At 36.8% G+C, this 22,645-nt stretch overlaps 1 protein-coding gene across 1 annotated transcript in view; it reads right to left on the reverse strand.

Annotated features, from left to right (window-relative positions):
• plppr5b (phospholipid phosphatase related 5b) overlaps window positions 1-22,645 on the reverse strand; it is an 86,259-nt gene that overhangs the window by 4,968 nt on the left and 58,646 nt on the right. The window contains exons 4-5 of the mRNA XM_059326912.1: window positions 15,184-15,360; window positions 8,584-8,718 (exon numbers count right to left, since the gene is read on the reverse strand). Coding sequence (XP_059182895.1) covers window positions 8,584-8,718; window positions 15,184-15,360 — 312 coding nt within the window. The remainder of the gene's footprint in view (window positions 1-8,583; window positions 8,719-15,183; window positions 15,361-22,645) is intronic.

The following is a 22,645-nucleotide window of genomic DNA, read 5'->3' on the forward strand; positions in this document are numbered from 1 at the left end:
TTTGTCAGACAACTGAGCGCAGACTCCCTCAGCAGGAACCTGTGAATTGAATCATCAGATAGAAGCGGTGTATTTTCTACATTTAGCTGCTAAATGTGTATCTTGTTAGAGGAAGCAAAAAAGACAACACAGCGGGTTAGAGTAAATAGATACATGCTGCTGTTACATCTGGCATTTTGAATGGTGACGATGTAAAAGCAGAGATTTCACTCAGAAGAAAAGAGAAAAAGCACCTCAACCACACATGCCAAACACACTGGACAGGGTTACATGTGGCTGCATCAGCCTCCTCCTCTCCACTGGATACAAGCTGGTTTGATTACTGTGGACCAAGATCACTCAGCCCAGCAGATGGGTGGTCAGTGGGCCCAAGGACCATGGTTGACCAATATTCATTGATTTGTTCAAAGGAAATTCCACATTCTTTCAGTCACAAAAACATTGTACTCATCACAGTTATAACATCACAGTGACATCATTAAAAATAGGCCAGGCAGCGCAAAAAACATGATGCTTGTAAACAACCTGACAGTTTATCCAGATTATTTGGGGTGTTTCCATTACAGTCCAATACCCAGAATGAGGCAGGTCTCACTCACTGAAACGCCTCTAATTTGAATATGAGCCGGCCTGAGCGGTGGTTTGTCCGAACTTTTTTTCGGCCCTGTGGAAGAGCAGGATTGCTGATTGGATAGAACGCTAAGCAGGATGTGACGTAGTACTCGACACCACAATCCGCGCCATTTCTAAAAGCCGGTGAAGTAGCGAGTAGTCACATGCGACAAAAAACATAAGCCCCTTTCATAGTGCGGTCCCGCAAATCTGCTATGCTGCTGGAAAGATCTGTGCCAGCTCTTCGCCTTAGGGCGTTCATAGTAATCTCGCATTTTCTGCCCTTTCATAGTGCAGTCCAGCATCACGGAACAAGGTGCACAGTAGCACAGTGCTAATAGGCTAACAGTTAGCTCTGTAGCAGTACAATGTGTACAGCAATCTCTATTTGTTTACAACAAGCACCAGACACACTGTGCACAGGTAGCCATGCCGGTTAATTCACGATCAGCTGCGGACACTTTGTGTACAGTTAGCATGCCCGTTTGTTTATGATCAGAGGCTACGCTGTGCATAATTAGCCATGCTGGTTTGTTTATGATCAGCGGAGATGCTATGCATAATTAGCCATGCTGGTTTGTTTATGATCAGCGGAGATGCTATGCATAATTAGCCATGCTGGTTTGTTTATGATCAGCGGAGATGCTATGCATAATTTGCCATGCTGGTTTGTTTATGATCAGCGGAGATGCTATGCATAATTAGCCATGCTGGTTTGTTTATGATCAGCGGAGATGCTATGCATAATTAGCCATGCTGGTTTGTTTATGATCAGCGGAGATTCTATGCATAATTAGCCATGCTGGTTTGTTTATGATCAGCGGAGATGCTATGCATAATTAGCCATGCTGGTTTGTTTATGATCAGCGGAGATGCTATGCATAATTTGCCATGCTTTCTGATCAATGGCGGATGTTGTGCACAGTTTTAATACGTTGGGTATGTGACGTCACTGTTGAAACTGTTGCTAAGTGATTACGTGATGATTGAAAACCAAACGTCACCTCCAGAGTCTCTAAATCCCTCTGGAGCCTTTTTTTGTAATGGAGACACGCAGAGTGAGTGTCTGACATTTGAGAGGGCGTGGCCTGAGACTTTCCCCCTAAAGGAAACACGACTATTGTTGCTAAATGAGCATCTGACTGGTGGGGAAACCCTCACTGTACAGGAAATAAAAAAAGGCTAGAAAAACGTTTCCCACTGAGCTTATTTTCTGCAATAACCCGAAATCCAATGAAAAAATCCCATAGGTGAATTCTTAATAGACCCCATGGCGATGCTACTCCGGGGTTGGCCTACAAAAAACACATCATTCGGTTTGCTCTCTATTATCTCATCTGTTGAAGTGATGAGTGCACTGTTTTTGTGACCAACAGAATTAAAGCTAAATTGACAGAAATGAAAGCCATGTTGTACTTAACAAGACTTATCCTCATAACAGAAATATGTTTAGATGTGAAACAACTGGCTGATATTGTGTACCGTCTCTGTCAGTCACTAAGAGTAAAGGGTTACTAATTGCATTTTCTGAACAATCCTACTAAATATGATCAGGAAACAACCTTTTTACAGACAATTAATGACCATGTGAGTGTTGTGAAGTCCCTGTCCTATAAGCATGAAGCCAAGTTACTGTTCCAACTGGAACAAAAATACATAAGGATCACACACGTGGCTATTTTTGAACACTTCAGAGACACATTCAATACTAAACCTATCAGTATCATCCTTTGGGAAAGTTGATCAAACTTGTGTAATACTGATATCATTTCTTGAAGAGAAAAGCTTTTAAGACGCTGAGTATTTGTGTATTATCTTCTACCATGTGGTCCTTAATCCTGCATGTTGTCCCTCTTATGACAGCATGTGTGTCAAAATGATGCAAGCAACAGAAGAAGAACAAATACATGGACTACAAGCCCCCAAAACAAGACGGACCAATGGGAACGTCCATAATGCCATCGAAAGTATTTCCTTTGAAGTTTTGTTCATAATGTTGACATTCAAATTCTAAATCAACATGAGAAAGCTACTTTTTTTGGATATCCACACTGTAGAACCCAACGTTGCTTGTTTGTTAACATAACTAATTTTTCCTTTTCAATACAACAACGATTTGTGTAAAAAGTCATTTAAGTTAAAATATTGAGTCAAATTGTAAGATTCATGTAACTTCAATGAAGTTTCGGTTAACTCCATTGTCTTTGTTGTCTTGACATAAAATTCTTTCGCAGCATGGACACTCAAATTTGGGGTCGCGAGATGATTTCTGGGGGTCGCCAAATCATTTTGGAAGTCAGCTCTGTCTCCACTGTGTTAAAGTGTTCATGTATTAATGTGTTTTATTCTTTTTTGGTCATTTTGTGTATTTTTTTAGTCATTTTGTTTCTTTTTTAGGTCATTTTGTGTCATTTTGTGGTCAATTTGAGTCCTTTTTTGCTTAATTTCATGTAATATTTTGTCATTCCGTGGTAATTTTGAATCATTTTTGGGGTAATTTGTGTCTTCTCAAATCCCAAAGTATCAAGTTGTTACTTTTCAAGGAGTCTCTGGCTTGAAGCTGACTGTTACACACTCAGGAGGTCAGAATGGACCTTTAAACTGATAGCAAAGGACTTAGATTAAAAGTAACAATATAATATAAAAATATATATAAATGCACAGACAGAGAGATGTTTTAGTTGTTTAGTTGCATTGTTTCTTGGCTTCCTCCTTGCTTGTGTTGTATTAACTCTCATTTGTACGTCGCTTTGGATAAAAGCGTCTGCTAAATTACATTGTAGAATTGTTGTAGAATATCTATTCATTCCTTTAAAAGCTGGTATCTTTGTACATTTGCAGATGATGCAACACTAATATTACAATCATACTATTTGTAGAATTAGATTCCAGTGGCTGTGTAGAAGATTTACAACTTGTTTCATCAAGTTCCAATAATTGTACTTACAATAAGTGTTGTACACTCCAAAAATGTAAAATAAATGACAAAAATATAGATTGAATAGTATTATCTAATTAAATATTCTGTTTAAATCCATATTTGTGGGATTTTAGCCTTTCAAAATAATTTGCTCTGTGGACAAAAAACTGTCTGCTGTCGTTGAAGGGGTGGCGTAGCAATCTAACAGCATCATAAATTAGATTTATGGAGGGGGATGACGTCGTAAAATATGACAACATACACTGGAAGCATCATTTGAAAACCTCAGTGGGAGCTTTGAAAGTTCAAATAAAACCAGTACGGTCCAAATTTCCTCTATTCAAACAGAATAAACTCGAAGAACACAGCAGACGGCAAAACAACAGCATCAGTCATTTGTTAAGTGAAGAGGACCTCTGGCGGTGGTGTGAATTATGATTATTATTTCTGTCAGAAGCAGAATGTAGTGGAAGTAATGTGACATTATTGGAGCTGTAAAACCTCCCAGGAGACATTGAGGTGGATTCATTGGTTAACAAGGCATGTGATTTCAATAACAGATCACTGTTTCATCCAAGGAGTTATTTTTGACCCAAACTACAATCAAACTGTAACCATAGCAACCACAAAACCATACTAGTGTTAACTCTTCAAACTTCAGAAGGCAATGACATATTTTACATACATTTAGTGAAGTCTAGCTTAGTGTTTTTTAATATTAATAATAAAAGGCTATTCATATTTTAAGTTGTGACAATGCATACAGTACGGTGGCCCTGAGAGCTCACAGCAATGCAACTTAAGAAAACACATGCAAATACACAAAACACAAGCAAATTGAGAAAACATCTTCATCAATTTGACAACACAAGCGCAGCATTTAAAAAACGCTGCAAAGACCACAACACAACAGAAGTGTTTCCAGAGGACACTTAAAAGTGATGCACGCTAGTGATATTATCATGTTATTTCAAGATTATGATAATTTCATGTTATAACGTGATATATAGCGTTAGTCTGCTAGCCCGTATCAATCACATTGCAGTTAAACAAATCCAATAAATGAATGATACACATTTTAGTTGAACTTTCTTAATGGCGCCGAGTTGGTCTTGGTCTTGCTAGCCTGCTAACGTTAGCATGCTATCGATCGCTGGCTAACATTAGCATGCTATCGATCGCCGGCTAACAATAGCATGCTATCAATCGCGACTAACGTTAGCATGATATGATCAGCCGCTAACGTTATAACGTGAAATTATCATTATCTTAAAATAACGTGAACGAAAAGTGATGCACATGTCTGGACACGTTTGATATTATCACGCTATTTCAAGATAATGATAATTTCACGTTATAACGTTAGCGGCTGATCATATCGTGCTAACGTTAGCCGGCGATCAATAGTGTACTAACGTTAGCAGGCTAGCAAGACCAAGACCAACTCTTCGCCATTAAGAAAGTTCTACTAAAACCTGAATCATTCATTTATTTGATTTATTTAACTGCAATGTGATTGATACGGGCTAGCGGGCTAACGATATATATCACGTTATAACATGAAAATATCATTATCAGGAAATAACTTGATAATTTTACATTATAAAGTTATAACGTGAAATTATAATTATCTTGAAATAACGTGATAATATCACAAGTGTGTCCAGACGTGTGCATCACTTTTAAGTGTCCTCTGGAAACACTTCTGTTGTGTTGTGGTCTTTGCAGCTCGTTTTCTAAATGCTACGCTCGTGTTGTCAAACTGACGAAGATGTTTTCTCAGTTTGCTTGTGTTTTGTGTATTTCCATGTGTTTTATAAGTTGCAGTTGCTGTGAGCCCTCAGGGCCACCATAATGCAGCAATTGCTAAAACAAAGGCAACTAATTGGCTGCTCGTATTAGTTCAAACTGTGTTTTCCCACTATATGGAGCTTGCTAACTGTTGCCTGTAGCCTATATACCCTGCTACACTGTAGGCCAGAGGCTGGACCAGATCTAGACAACAACATCAGCCAGTCGTATCAGTCTGATTCAAGTGTGGAAATAAAACGAAAGGTAGAGTAGAGATGTGTCCAGAGATTTGGCATCTATCTCAGGTTTGAAAGCACTTCACAGTTTGTTGCCTTTTGTTTCTGAAACACTGGAACCAGTCGATACTCTGCAGCCAGTCCAGGAAGGCCAGGAGGCGCTCCTTAATGTAGGAAGACTCTTCATCTTCATCATCCGTCTCCTACAGCAGTGTGTTTGTGTAGGTGTGTTGTTAGAAGTTAGACATTGCTACTTGAACCCTTTAATAGGGCTCATGGTCGGTGTTATGTAAAAATATGCAAATGCTGACATCTAGAAACATTGAACTTTAGTTTATCCACAGCAGATGTCAACACAAACACAAACATACACTTTACTACAGGGTTAGACCAATATGGGCACTTTCTCAACATATATAGACTTTTTAAAGTCATTTGTATGCAATTGGGAAAATGGGAAGTTACAACTAACAACTGTTTCAATTCCTAAGTTATAGACTTTTTTTCATTAGTGATGTAATGGCATGTAGAACCTGATAATGTAATAAATTCCTGATAATGTAATAACCCTGATAATGTAATAAAGTATAACATTAATGGAAGGTTTTTGGTCAAATCAAAGATGGCGGAAAATACAATATGGCTGAAAAACCCCATTGAGCTGGGATTGGCCCAAAGGTTCCAGTGATACCTCGTTTGTGAAAAATGGATGAACGGGTCAAAAGTGAATAAACATTCAACTTTGACCTGTTGGTGGCGCTTGAGCTCTAATATATATACTTTTCTATATGTTATACTTTTCGTGATTTCGACTTTTTTCCCCCTCATTTTAACCTTTTTTCCATGATTTCAACTTTTTTTTGTCATTTTGACTTTTTTCTCGTGACTTCAACTTTTTTCTCATTATTTTGACGATTTTCTGGTTATTTTGACTTTTTTTTCGTGATTTCAACTTTTTTTCTCATTATGAGTTTTTTATTTTCATTTTGACAATTTCTTGTAACTTCAACTTTTTTCCTCATTATTTTGACTATTTTCTAATTATTTTGACTTTTTTTTCGTGATTTTTACTTTTTTCTCATTTTAACCTTTTTTCCATGATTTCAATTTTTTTGTCATTTTGACTTTTTTTCTCGTGACTTCAACTTTTTTCTTTTCATTTTGACAATTTCTTCTGACTTCAACTTCTTTCTCATTATTTTGACTATTTTCTCATTATTTTGACTTTTTTTCATGATTTCGACTTTTTTTCTCATTTTGAATAATTTCTCATGACTTCGACTTTTTCCCCCTAATTTTAACCTTTTTTCCATGAGTTCATCTTTTTTTGTCATTTTGACTTTTTTTCTCGTGACTAACTTTTTTTCCATTATTTTGACTATTTTCTCGTTATTTTGACTTTTTCTCGTGACTTCAACATTTTTTTGTCATTTTGACTTTTTTCTTGTGACTTCAACTTTTTCTCGTTATTTTGACTTTTTTCCATGATTTCAACTTTTTTTTGTCATTTTGACTTTTTTCTCGTGACTTCAACTTTTTTCTTTTCATTTTGACAATTTCTTCTGACTTCAACTTCTTTCTCATTATTTTGACTATTTTCTCATTATTTTGACTTTTTTTCACGATTTCAACTTTTTTTCTCATTTTGAATCATTTCTCATGACTTCGACTTTTTTCCCCTAATTTTAACCTTTTTTCCACGAGTTCATCTTTTTTTGTCATTTTGACTTTTTTTCTCGTGACTTTAACCTTTTTTTCCATTATTTTGACTATTTTCTCGTTATTTTGACTTTTTCTCGTGACTTCAACATTTTTTCCTCATTCGGACTTTACTTGTCAGTTGAAGCTCCTCCAGCGTGCTGAGAACAGTGACACCAGCTCATGTGTAATCTGCTGCTGAGTGATTGCTGCTGACACCTGTCACTTTACATTCTCCTTGGCTGAACCTGTCCAGGTGTGCTGCCAAATCAAATGTCACGACTTTGAGTTGTCACTGGATACTTTATCAGTCCGATTCAACCCCGTCTCCTGCTTAAAAGGTGTTTATTCTAGGGCTGGGCGATATGGCCCTAAAAGATTACCACGATATTTCAGGGTATTTTTGCGATAACGATATTATTGACAATATTACATAATTCACGTTTTTTTAAAATAACTTGTGTTTTTTACATATCTTACGTTTTTTTATGTAACTTCCGTGGCTCACGTCACCCTCGTAACTACTTCACTTCCGCCATTTACGTACATTTATTTACTGTTTAAACTCTCTTTTTTTTTACGCCTACCCAGGAAGTTTTTTGCCCTAAACCTAAACCTAGGTCAGTAATTTTGTAGCCTAAATTCACTAAAACTGCAGCCTTTTTTACAACAGGTATGTATAATGATAGCTGTTTTTTGACAAATATAAGCTCATATGGGACAGATATAAAAAATCTTTCCTGCCACATGCCATCACACTGTACAATAACAAATAATAACCTGGTTCATTACATACTGTCTATGCACTTTATGTGTTTTTATGCACACTGTTCATTGCACCTTATTGGTTTCATAGCACCAACATTTTTATACTGTATATTCATATTTATTCTGCACTGGAATTCTATTCTACTCCTTCTTTAGACACTTTATATTTTATTGTATTTTTATTGTATTTTTATATTTTATTGCTTGAAGTATGCCTAGATTGTTCTTTTTACTTAATTGTGTTGTCATTGTCTCTGTGTGTAATGCTGCTGCTACACTGTAATTTCCCAGCTTGGGATAAATAAAGTATATCTATCTATCTATCTATCTATCTATCTATCTATCTATCTATCTATCTATCTATCTATCTATCTATCTATCTATCTATCTATCTATCTATATGTGTCGTTATTGTGTCGGTATTGACAAATGTTCTATTCTGTCGTTTCAGTTGGAGATCTTGTTTGCTTCATTCAGACTTGCACTATTCCAGCATGAAGAGGTGTGTATTGTGAGTGCAGGTGTGTGTGTGTGTGTGTGTGTGTGTGCTCCACTGACCTGTGAGGCGATATATTTCTCCAGAGGACTCTCCATGCGGCCCATGTTCAACATGGCTGTGTTGGTCCTCTGCTCTGCTGGAGACTCCTCACTCAGCAGTAACTTTCCTTTGAAGTTATGGACCACACACACCACCTAGAACACACACACACACACACACACACACACACACACACACACACACACACACACATCAGGGTTCGTACACTCTTTCAGTGGTCAAATTCAAGCACTTTTCAAGGACTTTCCAGGTCCATTTTCAAGCTTTTCCAGGACCTTTCAACGGTTGGAAATGGCATGTTTTAGATCAGCTATTAGTAATTATATTATATATTGTATTGTATTGTATTGTATTATAGTAATTTTGTTTTTTTTTCTGTCATTTTGTGTCTTTTTTTGGTCATTTTGTGTTTTTTTTTAGTCATTTTGTTTCTTTTTTTGGTCATTTTGTGTCTTTTTTTGGTAATTTTTTTGATACTGCCTCCAGAGGAGTAATTTGAGTTTGAGACCCATGATTTAAACCTTAAATGGCAGATTTTTTTGGCCACTTGGGGCCAGTGGAAACACGTTGTGACGCGCTGTTTGTGTAGAAAGCTACACTGATTTGAAATAGAGGTAAGTGGGCCAAACATCTATCTAATTCTGTGTCTTTTTTTAGTAACTTTGTGTCTTTTTTTGGTGATTTTGTGTCTCTTTGTAATAATTTTGTGTCTTTTTTTTTGTCATTTTGTGTCATTTTGTCTTTTTTGGGTCATTTTGTGTCTTTAAAAAAATTAATTTAGTGTCTTTTTGGGTCGTTCTGTGTCTTTTTTAAGTAATTAAATTACTTGTATTGTAACTCAATGTAATCTGAGTTTGAGACCCCTAGGGTAGAGCAACAAGAAACATCTCAGAAACAAGAAGACGCAGGCTTTCATTTCAGATAGGCTGTAGGCTATTCAGTTTATATATTTCATATTTTCCACTGAAAATGCGGTTATCTTTAGTCAGATTGCAAGAGAAATACAGGAAGAATTTCAAGCATTTACAAGCACTTTATCCAAAGTCCAAGCACTTTTTAAACCTTGAAATTCAACATTAAAATTCAAGCATTTTCAAGGATTTCAAGCACCCGTATAAACCCTGATAAATATATATATAGTGAGATAAATATATGACATCAACACACTGAAGTGTCTCAGCAGAGCACAGAGATGTGTGTGTGTGTGTGTGTGTAAATGTATTTCAAGGACCAATAGAGATCCCTGATTAAGAGAGTAACCCCAGTATGTGGGTCACGTATGAGTCCTGGGGGTCCGTGTACTGTAGCTGTGATGGATGTGGCTGCTACATGAGCTGCTCTAATAAGGAGAAAAATGTGGCTTTGAGCTTCAAAATGAAATAACCAATTTCAAGTTGGCTGAGCAAAGAAGAACAGCACAGAAAAAAAGATCTGAGTCCCTGAGTCCTCTGCAGCCCATTCTATCTAGAGAGCAGTGCATGCTGGGAATGGAGGGTCATAAAACACGGCAGCAAACTTTAAGACGAGTCATTACCACAAACAGACAATCAGAGTTTATTCTGGTGTTTCTGTTCCAAACAGAGTCTCACACCAGCTCAACTGGGATTATATATATATATATAACTAATTATGTTTTACACGTTCTGCTTAACTCTATGGAGTCTCAGAGGGCTGTTTGTCCATTTTTGAGTCCACTTTTTGTGTCTTTGTAAGTCATTTTGTGTCTTTTTGGTCATTTTGTGTCTTTTTGTTTCTTTTTTTTGTAATTTTGTGTCTGTTAACTAAAAAAGACACTTTTTTAGTTATTTTGTGTCTTTTTTTGGTCATTTGTGTCTTTTTTTTTTTAATTTTGTGTTTGTTGTGTCTTTTTTAGTTACTTTTTGTCTTTTTTTTTTTCATTTTTTGCCTTTTTGGTCATTTGTGTCTTTTTTTTGGTCATTTTGTGTCTTTTTTGTCATTTTGTTTCTTTTTTAAGTAATTTCATTTTTTCCTGTCATTTCGTGTCTTTCTAGTCATTTTGTGTCTTTTTGTCATTTTGTTTGTTTTTTAGTTATTTTGTGTATTTTTTAAGTAATTTCATTTTTTTTCTGTCATTTTGTGTCTTTGTAAGTCATTTTGTGTCTTTTTTTGTAATTTTGTGTCTGTTGTGTCTTTTTTAGTTATTTTGTGTCTTTTTTTTATAGTCATTTTGTATCTTTTTTGGTCATTTGTGTCTTTTTTTGTGACTTTTTTGGGTAATTTTGTGTATGTTGTTGTGTCTTTTTTAGTTACTTTGTGTCTTTTTTGGTCATTTGTGTCTTTTTTGTGTCTTTTTTTAAATGTTGTGTTTGTTGTGTCTTTTTTTGTCATTTTGTGTCTTTTTTGTAGCAGATGTAGCTGATATAACTCATTACAAAAGACAATAAAACAATCAGGAACAAACAACAACAACAACAAGTAAATCAGTTATAAGACGCATTATCACTAACCTCTAGATTGATAAATCTGCCGTTTTATTTAAAATCTTAGGTTCCTCGTAGGTTCCTTAATGTGCGTACCTTCCCCAATGTTCCCTTTGAGCACCTTTTTTCTCATTCTTTCTTCTTTTTTTTTCCAAATTAGAAAGCCTCATTTATGAGTTTATTTCCCTAAAAGTGCATTGTTATGCACCACAACCCATCTGCAGGCCCTTTAAAGCCTTTTATTGCTCCCAATATATCAGCAGGCTCTCGTCAAGATAATTTGCACATATAATAAAATGTTATCCCTGCAAAGCCAGGAGTGGCTTCTGATTCACTCTTCTCTCTGATAACGGCAGCTGTTTGTTTCATGCAGCCATGTTAAAATAAGAGGAGAGGAAAAGAGATGATGGGGACGCTGCTGATAAATGTGGCAGCTCGAAACAAGCCTCATTTAAATACCACGCCTTAATATATATAATATGTATATAATATATTCCTGATTCAGATGGTTCACCTCCAGAGTTTACAACACCGAAGGACGCAATACGGCCAAAAAAGAGGATTTCCCCCCCTAAAGTCAGCTTTATTTCCTTTTTTTGGTAATCGTGTGTCTTTTTTAAATAATTTTGTGTCTTTTTTTAGTAATTTTGTGTCCTTTTTTGGTCATTTTGTGTCTTTTTTTTTTTTTTTTGTAATTTTGTGTTTTTTTGGTCATTTTGTGTGTTTTTTTGTTGTTGTAATTTTGTGTCTTTTTTTGGTCATTTTGTGTCTTTTTTTTTCGTAATGTTGTGTCCTTTTTTGGTCATTTTGTGTCTTTTTTATGGTCATTTTGTGTCTTTTTTTTTGTAATTTTGTGTCTTTTTATTGTCATTTTGTGTCCATTTTTTTAAGTAATTTTGTGTCTTTTTTATGGTCATTTTGTGTCTTTTTTTGGTCATTTTGTGTCTTTTTTTCCCCGTAATTTTGTGTCCTTTTTTGGTGATTTTGTGTCTTTTTTATGGTCATTTTGTGTCTTTTTTTTAGTAATTTTGTGTCTTTTTTTTTGGTCATTTTGTGTCTTTTTATTGTCATTTTGTGTCCATTTTTTTAAACAAATTGTGTGTCCATTTTTTAAACAAATTGTGTGTCTTTTTTTTTTAGTAATTTTGTGTCCTTTTTTGGTCATTTTGTGTCTTTTTTTGTTGTTGTAATTTTGTGTCTTTTTTTGGTCATTTTGTGTCTTTTTTATGGTCATTTTGTGTCTTTTTATTGTCATTTTGTGTCCATTTTTTTAACTAATTTTGTGTCTTTTTTTTTTTATTTTGTGTCTTTTTTTTAAGTAATTTTGTGTCTTTTTTTTGTAATTTTGTGTCTTTTTTCCTGTAATTTTGTGTCCTTTTTTGGTCATTTTGATACTGCCTCCAACGGCCCCCAGGTAATTTAATCCCTGCTCTAAATTGATAAATTTGGCGTTTTATTGAAAATCTTTCTGATTCACTGTTCTCTCTGATAACGGCAGCTGTTTGTTTGAAGCGGTTCTCAGTTTCTCTGGTATTAAAGAGTGTTGCCTTGTTTAGTTTTTCCTTCTCTGTCCTTTACTGATGTGGTGTTCTTATCACACACACCCTCTTCCTTCTCTCTCTCTCTCTGTCTCTCCCTTCTCTCTCTCTCTCTCTCTCTCTCTCTCTCTCTCTCTCTCTCTCCAGGCCCTGCAGACACAGCAAAGCATGCACTGGCCTTTTTCTGTCCAATGCAAGAGGACGAGAGAGGATGAGAAAAGAGAAAAAAGAGGGAGAGATTATCTTCTGCAGCTGCTGCTGTATGTATCATCTTCACTGTGTGTCTACTCGTTCTATTTAACTCTATGGAGTCTTAGAGCGTTATTTCATCCATTTTTGAATCCTTTTCATGTCTTTTCGTGTCTTTGTAAGTCATTTTGTGTCTTTTTTAGTCATTTGTGTCTTCTCATTTAGTCTTTTTTGGTCATTTTGTGTCTCTTTTTGGTCATTTTGTGTCTTTTTTTTGGTCATTTTGTGTCTCTTTTTGGTCATTTTGTGTCTTTTTTTGGTCATTTTGTGTCTCTTTTTGGTCATTTTGTGTCTTTTTTTGGTCATTTTGTGTCTTTTTTTTAGTAATTTTGTGTCTTCTGTGGTTTTTTGTGGTAAATCTGTCTTCTCATTTTGTCTTTTTTGGTCATTTTGTGTCTTTTTTGTCATTTTGTGTCTTTTTTTGGTCATTTTGTGTCTTCTGTGTTTTTTTTGTGGTAATTCTGTCTTCTCATTTTGTCTTTTTTAGTCATTTTGTGTCTTTTTTGGTCATTTTGTGTCTTTTTTTTGTCATTTTGTGTCTTCTGTGGTTTTTTGTGGTAATTCTGTCTTCTCATTTTGTCTTTTTTGGTCATTTTGTGTCTTTTTTTGGTCATTTTGTGGCTTTTTTCAGTCATTTGTGTCTTTTTTGTGTCTTTTTTGTGACAGATTATCTCCTGCAGCTGCTGCTATAAACCTGCTGTATGTATCTGGGCCCACTCATCATCACTGTGTGTCTCCTCCATGATAGTGAGCAGCACAGCTGTGAGGGGAAGACAAGCCTTGATATATAGAATATAAAGGCCTTATAAAAGGCACACGGTGCCAGTTACAATATGATGCAAGTATTCAGTATAATGCAGAGAACTAATTGGTGCATCAGTACAGGAACAGAGTTGAGTCATGCTCAACACTTGTTTTCATTCAACAGTTATTTCCACTAGCGTATTCTGTTTTCTTACTCAGGGTTCGTACACTTTTTCAGTGGCTAAATTCAAGCATTTTACAAGGACTTTTAGGGTAAATGTTCAGGCTTTTCCAGTGTCTTACACCTGTTGTAAGTTGCATGTTTTAGATGAGTTCTTACATACTAAAAGGGGGAGATTTCACTGAACCATAGCAACAGAGATGGTGTTACACTTTGAGGAGGAACGGCCTAATACTTTTTTCCATGACTGCATTTTTGGTCATTTTGTGTCTTTTTTAAGTAATTCAGTTTTTTCTGTCATTTTCTGTCTTTTTTTGGTAATTTTGTGTATTTTTTGGGACATTTTGTGTCTTTTTTAAGTAATTTAGTTTTTTCTGTCATTTTGTGTATTTTTTTGTGTCTTTTTTTTTAGTAATTTGGTTTTTTTCTTTCTTTTTGTGGGTTTTTTTTAGTAATTTTGTGTCTTTGGTTGATCATTTTGTGTCTTTTTTAAGCAATTTAGTTTTTTCTGTCATTTTGTGTCTTTTTTTAGTCACTTTTGTGTCTTTTGTTGGTCATTTTGTGTCTTTTTTTGGGACATTTTGTGTCTGTTTTAAGTAATTTAGTTTTTTCTGTCATTTTGTGTCTTTTTTTCAGTCATTTTGTGTATTTTTTTGGTCATTTTGTGTCATTTTTTAGAAATTTTGTGTCTTTTGTTGGTCATTTTCTGTCTTTTTTATAGTAATTTTGTGTCTTTTTTGGGACATTTTGTGTCTTTTTTAAGTAATTTAGTTTTTTCCTGTCATGTTGTGTCTTTTTTTAGTCATTTTGTGTCTTTTGTTGGTCATTTTGTGTCTTTTTTATAGTAATTTTGTGTATTTTTTGGGACATTTTGCGTCTTTTTTAAGTAATTTAGTTTTTTCAGTCATTTTGTGTCTTTTTTCAGTCATTTTGTGTCTTTTTTTTGTCATTTTGTGTCTTTTTTTCAGTCATTTTGTGTCATTTTTTTAGAAATGTTGTGTCTTTTTTTTGGTCATTTTGTGTCTTTTTTAAGTAATTTAGTTTTTTTCTGTCATTTTGTGTCTTTTTTTAATAATTTTGATTCTGCCTCCAGCGGCCCCCAGGTAATTAGAGTTTGAGACCCCTGGTCTAGAGTGCTCTGGTACCAAGCTCACTTATGAACAACTCTACGCTCCAACATGGTGTTTCTGTTGGCCAATCAGTGACTAGCACAGAAGCCCAATTACAATAATCACAATACACCACTCTGGTTCAGATCAGACTCCCAATGTTCCTCCCAATCACCCCCCTCTAGGTTACACCATCGTCGCCCATGTGAGCTAGAAGTCTCCCAGAAGAACCACAGAGTCCCCAGGTGGTGGTACCCCTTCCAGGACCAGCACCCAGTAAAAAGAAGACCTATGTCTGACCTATGCATCTGTAAGTGTGTGTGAACATGTGTCTCACCAGGAACGTGGCGATGGCGGTGCCGATGATGAAGCCGGCGATGACGTCCGACCAGTGGTTGCGGTACTCAGCCACGCGGTTCAGGCCGGTGAGGAAGGCCAGACACATGAGCCCCAGAGACAGGACCGGCTTGGCCAGACGGGTGCCTTTAGCCTGCACCGTGCACGTCACATACATCTGTAAGGGAAGAGAGATGCAAGGGTTATTACAGATCATATGGACTCATAACATCTTGCAAAATCACTGGTTCCATTACTTATTCAGTTCAAAAAACACTGGAAAACCCATAGGGGTGTGCATTGGCACTGCCCTCACAATTCGATTCGATTACGATTCACCAGGTAACGATTCGATTCAATTCTACGATGCATCACAATTCTACTGCACACAACAAGGGACATTTTTCGTCAGTCATGAGGCAACACAAGCAGTCAGATAGGCCTAATAACAATAGATTTTATTGGCTGCTATGTGCGCATCATCACTCTCCTGTATTTTTGACATAAATGTCATTAAATACCTTTCAGATTAATACCTTAACATTCTCATTCACCAAGAAACATTAATGCACAATATATTAAATATATTAGTAGTTTACTAGTTTTCATGACGCAAAAATGCAACGTTAACGAGTCGACTTTAAATAGGCTAGTACAATGGTAATTACCTATCAATAGTACTTTCTATAAAAACGTAAATGTTAAGTCCTGTCAAATACTACCACATACTTCAGTCACAACATATCAAAACAGCTTGTCCCGCTAGCTTACCTGTGCTGCATCAACACATGGCTCATTTGAATATTCAAATGAGCCATGTGTTGATGCGCACATAATCGATTATGGCACTTGAATCGTGCATGCCCTGCATTGCAATGCATCACCGAATCAATTATTGTTGACACCACTAAAAACCCACTTAAAACAGTTAAGGAAATGTCATTCATGCTGGTTTAATACATCAATACTGCAACACCTAACTTCTGGTAGTCTGCACCTGATTAACCCTTAATAGGACACTCATCGAAATACTTGCAAATTCCAAATTTCAACCCTAGAGAATATTGGAGGATATTACATACTGCCAGAATGTGTAAAAAAAACAACATACGGACCCGGGGGAGGGGGGTAATATCTTGAGAAAAAAGTTTACCAGATTAAAGCGGCAAATCTACGAGAAAAAATGCGCAGATTGATGAGATTTTTTTGGTCATTTTGTGTCTTTTTTTAGTCATTTTGTGTCTCTTTTTGGTCATAATGTGTCTTTTTTGTATCATTTTTGGTCATTTTGTGTCTTTTTGTGTCTTTTTTTGGTCATTTTGTGTCTTTTTTGGTCATTTTGTGTCTTTATTTAGTCATTTTGTGTCTTTTTGTGTCTTTTTTTGGTCATTTTGTCTCTTTTTGGTCATAATGTGTCTTTTTGTATAATTTTTGGTCATTTTGTGTCTTTTTGTGTTTTTTTTTGGTCATTTTGTGTCTTTTTTGGTCATTTTGTGTCTTTATTTAGTCATTTTGTGTCTTTTTGTGTCTCCTTTTGGTCATTCTGTGTCTTTTTTAGTCCTTTAGTCGAACATAAAATGTGATTTTTCATCTTTTTTTTTACTTTCAAATCACTATCATGCTCAATAAAGAATTTTAAATGTGTCAAATGTGAACAAAGGTGTCAAATCTAACATATAAGAGGGTTCCATCCAGTTCTATCATTTGATACTAAATCTATTTGAGCTTGTCTCCAGTTTTACTTGGTATATCATCATCAAACTGAAACTGGCCTCATGGAGTTTACAGCCAGAACTTTAGAGGTAAATTTACAGTAGGGCTCCACGCTGCTTTGTTTTCTAGTCTGATGGAGGCAACAAGTCTGGATTATTTGGAGCTTTTGGACACTCCACAGGGTTAATTCTATTCTAGTTGTGAAAACTTGAAATTTGCATATAAAATATGCCGTTCCCTGTGTTTCGTGAAGAAACTCCTCTAAAGATTTTGCCAATATTGTCAAGGTAAAATGATGTGTGTATTAAAACGTGTGATCAAACAGGTGAATGGTGCTTATTAGTTTGACAGCTGATGTAATAATCGGGGCTGTATTACTCATAAAGGCTGTGTCAATGTAATATTAGCTCACTGACTGCATGGTTTTCATGAGAATAGAATATTTTTACTCACTATTTATATATTTCCCTGGTAGGAAAATGCTGTAAATCAACATTCTTTTTAGTTTGACTTTCAAAAATATTCTAACATTTCCTTGCTGTGCTCCGAATGTTTTATTAAAAACTGTGTGGTAAATGCCAGCAGACAGCTGTGACTGTGTGTAAATAGGAGCTGATATGTGAAGTCTCTCCTCAGGGCAGCTTTCTATTTTCTCTCCTGTACTTAGAAAAGTGCTGGCAGATCTGCCACTGGAAAAAAATCAGGGTGGGAAAAAATAAGGAGAAAGCAGATGGAGAATAATAGATAGATGGATAGAAGAGAGGAAAGGAACAAGAGAAAGAAAGGAAGAGGCAAATAAATGTGATGAGGTGAAGCGAGAAGGTGAGAAAAGAGGAGAGGAGCAAAACGAGAGTAAAAAGGACAAAGGAAAGAAACCCTGTGTCTATGATATTATGTTGTACTGCATAATAGAGCTGCAACAATTATTCGAATATTCGAACAATAATAGATTATTAAATGAACACTTCTTAACGAGCCTTCGGCCCCCGCGGCTCGCTAAGAAGAGTAAGAACAAGTCTCCAAAAGTCTCCAATAACACCAGAAAAGTCGCTGGATTTGTCGCCAGTCGCTTTTTGAAAAATAGTCGCTAAAGGGGGTCTGAAAAATCGCTAAATATAGAGACTCGTTCTTACTCTTCTTAACGAGCCTCCGGCCCCCGCGGCTCGCTAAGAAGAGTAAGAACGAGTCTCCAAAAGTCTCCAATAACACCAGAAAAAGTCGCTGGATTTGTCGCCAGTCGCTTTTTTGAAAAATAGTCGCTAAAGGGGGTCTGAAAAATCGCTAAATATAGAGACTCGTTCTTACTCTTCTTAACGAGCCTCCGGCTCGCTAAGAAGAGTAAGAACAAGTCTCCAAAAGTCTCCAATAACACCAGAAAAAGTAGCTGGATTTGTCGCCAGTCGCTTTTTTGAAAAATAGTCGCTAAAGGGGTCTGAAAAATTGCTAAATATAGAGACTCGTTCTTACTCTTCTTAACGAGCCTCCGGCTCGCTAAGAAGAGTAAGAACGAGTCTCCAAAAGTCTCCAATAACACCAGAAAAGTCGCTGGATTTGTCGCCAGTCACTTTTTGAAAAATAGTCGCTAAGGGGGCCTGAAAAGTCGATAAATATAGAGACAAAGCCACTAAGTTGGCAACACTGCTTCGCCGGCTTTTACAAATGGCGCGTGTTGTTGTGTAGAGTACTACGTCACATCCTGCTTGGCGTTCTATCCAATCAGCAACCAGGCTTTTTATCAGGGGAGAAAAACAGCCCCGCCCCCTGGTGGTTGGAGGACTACTGGTGTAGAAAGTGCTTGATTAGATATGCAGGACATTATAAACTGGAAATATGGCCGACGATCAGGTTAGTTTAATCGTGGCGACCAAAATCGTGATCGCGATTAAAATGTGATTAATTGTGCAGCCCGATGTAAACCTGATGTTAAAGTCCTGAGCTTTGGATGTCAAATGTTAGGCTGACTGACTCTCTCTGCAACGTCTCTGTGGTTAAAAAAAAAAAAAAAAAAACCAGAAGAGAGAGAGAAGTGGAGGGAGAGAGAGAGCCTGCAGCATCTCGTCTCCATCTGGGCCTCAGATGAACTGCTGTAAATAATGCATCATTATCATAAGGCCGGATCATCACTAATCCTTAAAGTTACACCACGCTGTAAAATCACAGGCTTATTTATCATTAAATCAGTGTCAGTAGATAAATCTGCTGTGTATCTAGTCTAGAGTCATCAGCTTTACATTTCAAATAAAATAAAGTGAATTTTATCCTTGTTAAAGATGATCAGATATTACTTTACAAGGTTCTTGTATGTTTTATTTAAGGCATCTTATTTTGACAGTCTTCTGGTAAATTATGTGGTGTGGCTCTTATTTTGAAAGCTGCATTGTTTGGCGGATCAGAAACAGTGCAACGCTGCAACATGTCCTACGTAAATAATGATATTTTGAAAAATGAATTAAAAAATCTTCAAAATCGAGGATGCACACCTTCATGTCATGAGCAAGACACACACGAGATCTGAGGTCAGAGAGATATGAACCACACACACACACACAAACACACATGCATGCACACACACACGCACATATACACACACGCATCCACATGCACATGCATGCACACACACACACACACACACAGATGCACACGCATAAACACACACACACACACATAGGCAAACACACGCACACACATGTATGCACACACACACAGACGCATGCAAACACACACACACACACGGATGCACACGCATGCACACACACAGAGACACACGCACATGCACACACACACACACACACACACACACACACACACACAGACACATACGCACATGCACACGCACACACACACACACACACACACACACACACACACACACACACACACACAGACACATACGCACATGCACACGCACACACACACACACACACACACACACACACACACACACAGACGCATGCAAACACACACACACACACACGCACACGTAGGCAAACACACGCACCCATGCACACACACACACGCATGCACACACGCACACACACACACACACACACACACACAGATCCTTCTTGCTTTTACAGATACATGTTTTTCATCACTATGTGGTAATATTAAGATCACAGAATGAAAACGTAGACCATCAAACTCTTTCACCATCAGCTTCTGTAAGTGGAACACTAAATATTTACATACTATTTTTTACAGTGTGAGTCATTTTAAAAGATGCAGATCTGTGAATCGGCTGTGTTGAAACGGCCTCGTGAAAGAGCTTTCTTTACACACGAGTACACAATGTATTTTCCTAATCAAAAATATGATACATGCATGTTAATATCCAATATGGCCTCGATTTAGTGCCATGAAATGAATGTGGGGGAAGATGGAGGGAGGCAGGAGGGGCAGAGAGAGAGAAGCAGACAGATATAGAGCAGAGGAAACATCAGGTCTGTTTGGCTCTAATCACTAATCTGTTGTGTTGAGGCAGCAGACTGCCTCTAAGGGCCTCATTGTATTTTTCATTAGAGCGCTCAATCACTTCCAAAGCCAGATCAAATGTTTCCATTTCTCTCTGCGATCCTTTCACTTCTTTTGATAAGTCAAGACTTCAACATGTCGTGTTTTCCCTCCTGAGCGTTTGGTAAGGTTCATTAACAGGTTAATGGAGGTCCCGTGGTCCCGTCTCCACTAATCAGCCCGAGCTGCTCAAATGACCCGGTTGCTGTAGTAATTGGTGCATGTTTCCTTAAGCAGTCTCTTGACACTTCTGTTGGTCTGCAAGGCCACAGATCTCTGTCCCTGAAATGAAGCTCTACTGGAAGTTCAGATTCTCTGTTACACACACCACAGAGTCTTCTTCTACCACAAAAAAATAGAATATTATGAAAAAATTCAATATTTTTTGTCGATTGTTATTTCAGAAAGTGAAACTCGTATATTATATAGATTCATTACACATAGACTGACATATTTCAAGCCTGTTTTTCTTGTAATTTTGATGATTCTGGCTTAGAGATAGTGAAAAAACAAAACTCAGTGTCTCTGAAAATTAAAATATTACATAAAATCAATAAAGAAAAAGGATATTTTAAACACAGATGTCAGGATTCTGAAAAGTCTGTTCATTTCTATACATCAATACTTGGTTGGGCTCCTTTTGTATGAATTACTTTTCACTTTCTGAAATAATTGACAAAAAATATTGAACTTTTTCACAATATTCTATTCTTTTTTTTCCAGCCTGCTGACCTGCACAATTTTTCTCCACGTTTCGATAGGTCATATAGTTTTTTATCAATCCCTGTTGAATGACCATGATCATTTTTGGAGAAATTCTGAGATTATAATGGGTGTGTATTGCACGGAATGTTCGTGTCACAGTGTGTGACATCATCGCCAGAGTGTAGAGGGAGAGAAGAAACTGTCAAAAAATAAATTTGAAAACTGCGCTCCAGGCCGCAAATTCCACTCTACAGAAATAATTTATACATAGAAACGTAGGAAAATTAGTCTTCTCCCTCACAATCCTCTGGTAAAGCTGTCAGAGTTATAGTTTGGGCGTAGGACGCACAGATGATCCACCAACACCACCAACAGCCTCATTGGCTCCCATATTAAAAACGCAGGAAGATTTCTGAAGAAAAGCATATTTGACAGTTTTTCAGATCGCTCTTACAAAGCTATTTCTTCATTTTTCTCTTCAATGCTAGGTATAATGGTTTTGCCAAAAATGCTTTCTCCTGGAGGCCAGAAATTCCAGTCTGTCCACCTCTGGCTGCTGTTATTGTGCCTGAACATTCTACAGTGGCAGTTAATTCTGTTGATTGCTCTGCTCTGATTGGTCGACCCCAACGCCTTTGATCCTTTGACGTGATTACAGTTACAGATACACGCACGCACGCACACACACACACATGCGTGCACACTCCTCCAGATACACATGCTTCTTACACACACACACACACACACACACACACACACACACATTTTGAGGTTAAAGGTCATAGGTTGCTCTATAAATAAATACTTGAAAAGGAATGCTTGTTGTAGGTGTGCTCCTTGTATATTATATAGTATCATAACATTACTAGTATTAATTGTTATAAATCTCTGAAGAATCTCATCATAGTGTACACACACCGGCAGTAGCCCCCGTGGCCCTTTCACAATTCCCCCAGAGGAAATTTTCTAGTTATTATTGTTGTTGCTTCTGCCACTGCTTTAGTATTATTCTTGTTCTATCACTGTGAGAGAGTCAGTGCAGCTCCAGTCCAGAGAGTCATGATAGCATCAACAGTGTCAGCATTCTGTTTTTATTTTTATTTTTTCCACTGAGTGATTTGAAGAGCTCTGCACTTTGTTTCTCTATATTTGTCTCTTTGTGTGTTTGTGCACCTGTGCACATTCTGTGAGTCTGATGATATACTGCACACTGCAGGATTATTTGCTTTTCTGCAAAACATTTTTCATAAAGTGCCAGAACATGTACATCATGGGTCTCAAACTCGCAGCCTGCGGGCCAATTGTGGCCCTCGTGAGGATATTTTGTGGCCCCCACCTTGATATGAAAGTTTAATGTGTGTTTTATATGAATGGCACTTTACCGTGTTGTGTGTGGAAGGTCCCTTTAATTACTTTTTTGGTTATTTTGTGTCTTTTTTTTTAAATAATTTTGTGTCTCTCTTAAGTAGTTTTGTGTCTTTTTCAAGTAATTTAGTGTTTTTTCAGTCATTTTGTGTCTTTTTTTTGGTCATTTT

This window comes from Centropristis striata, chromosome 23 (genome assembly GCF_030273125.1).
Source record: "Centropristis striata isolate RG_2023a ecotype Rhode Island chromosome 23, C.striata_1.0, whole genome shotgun sequence".
NCBI lineage: Eukaryota > Metazoa > Chordata > Actinopteri > Perciformes > Serranidae > Centropristis > Centropristis striata.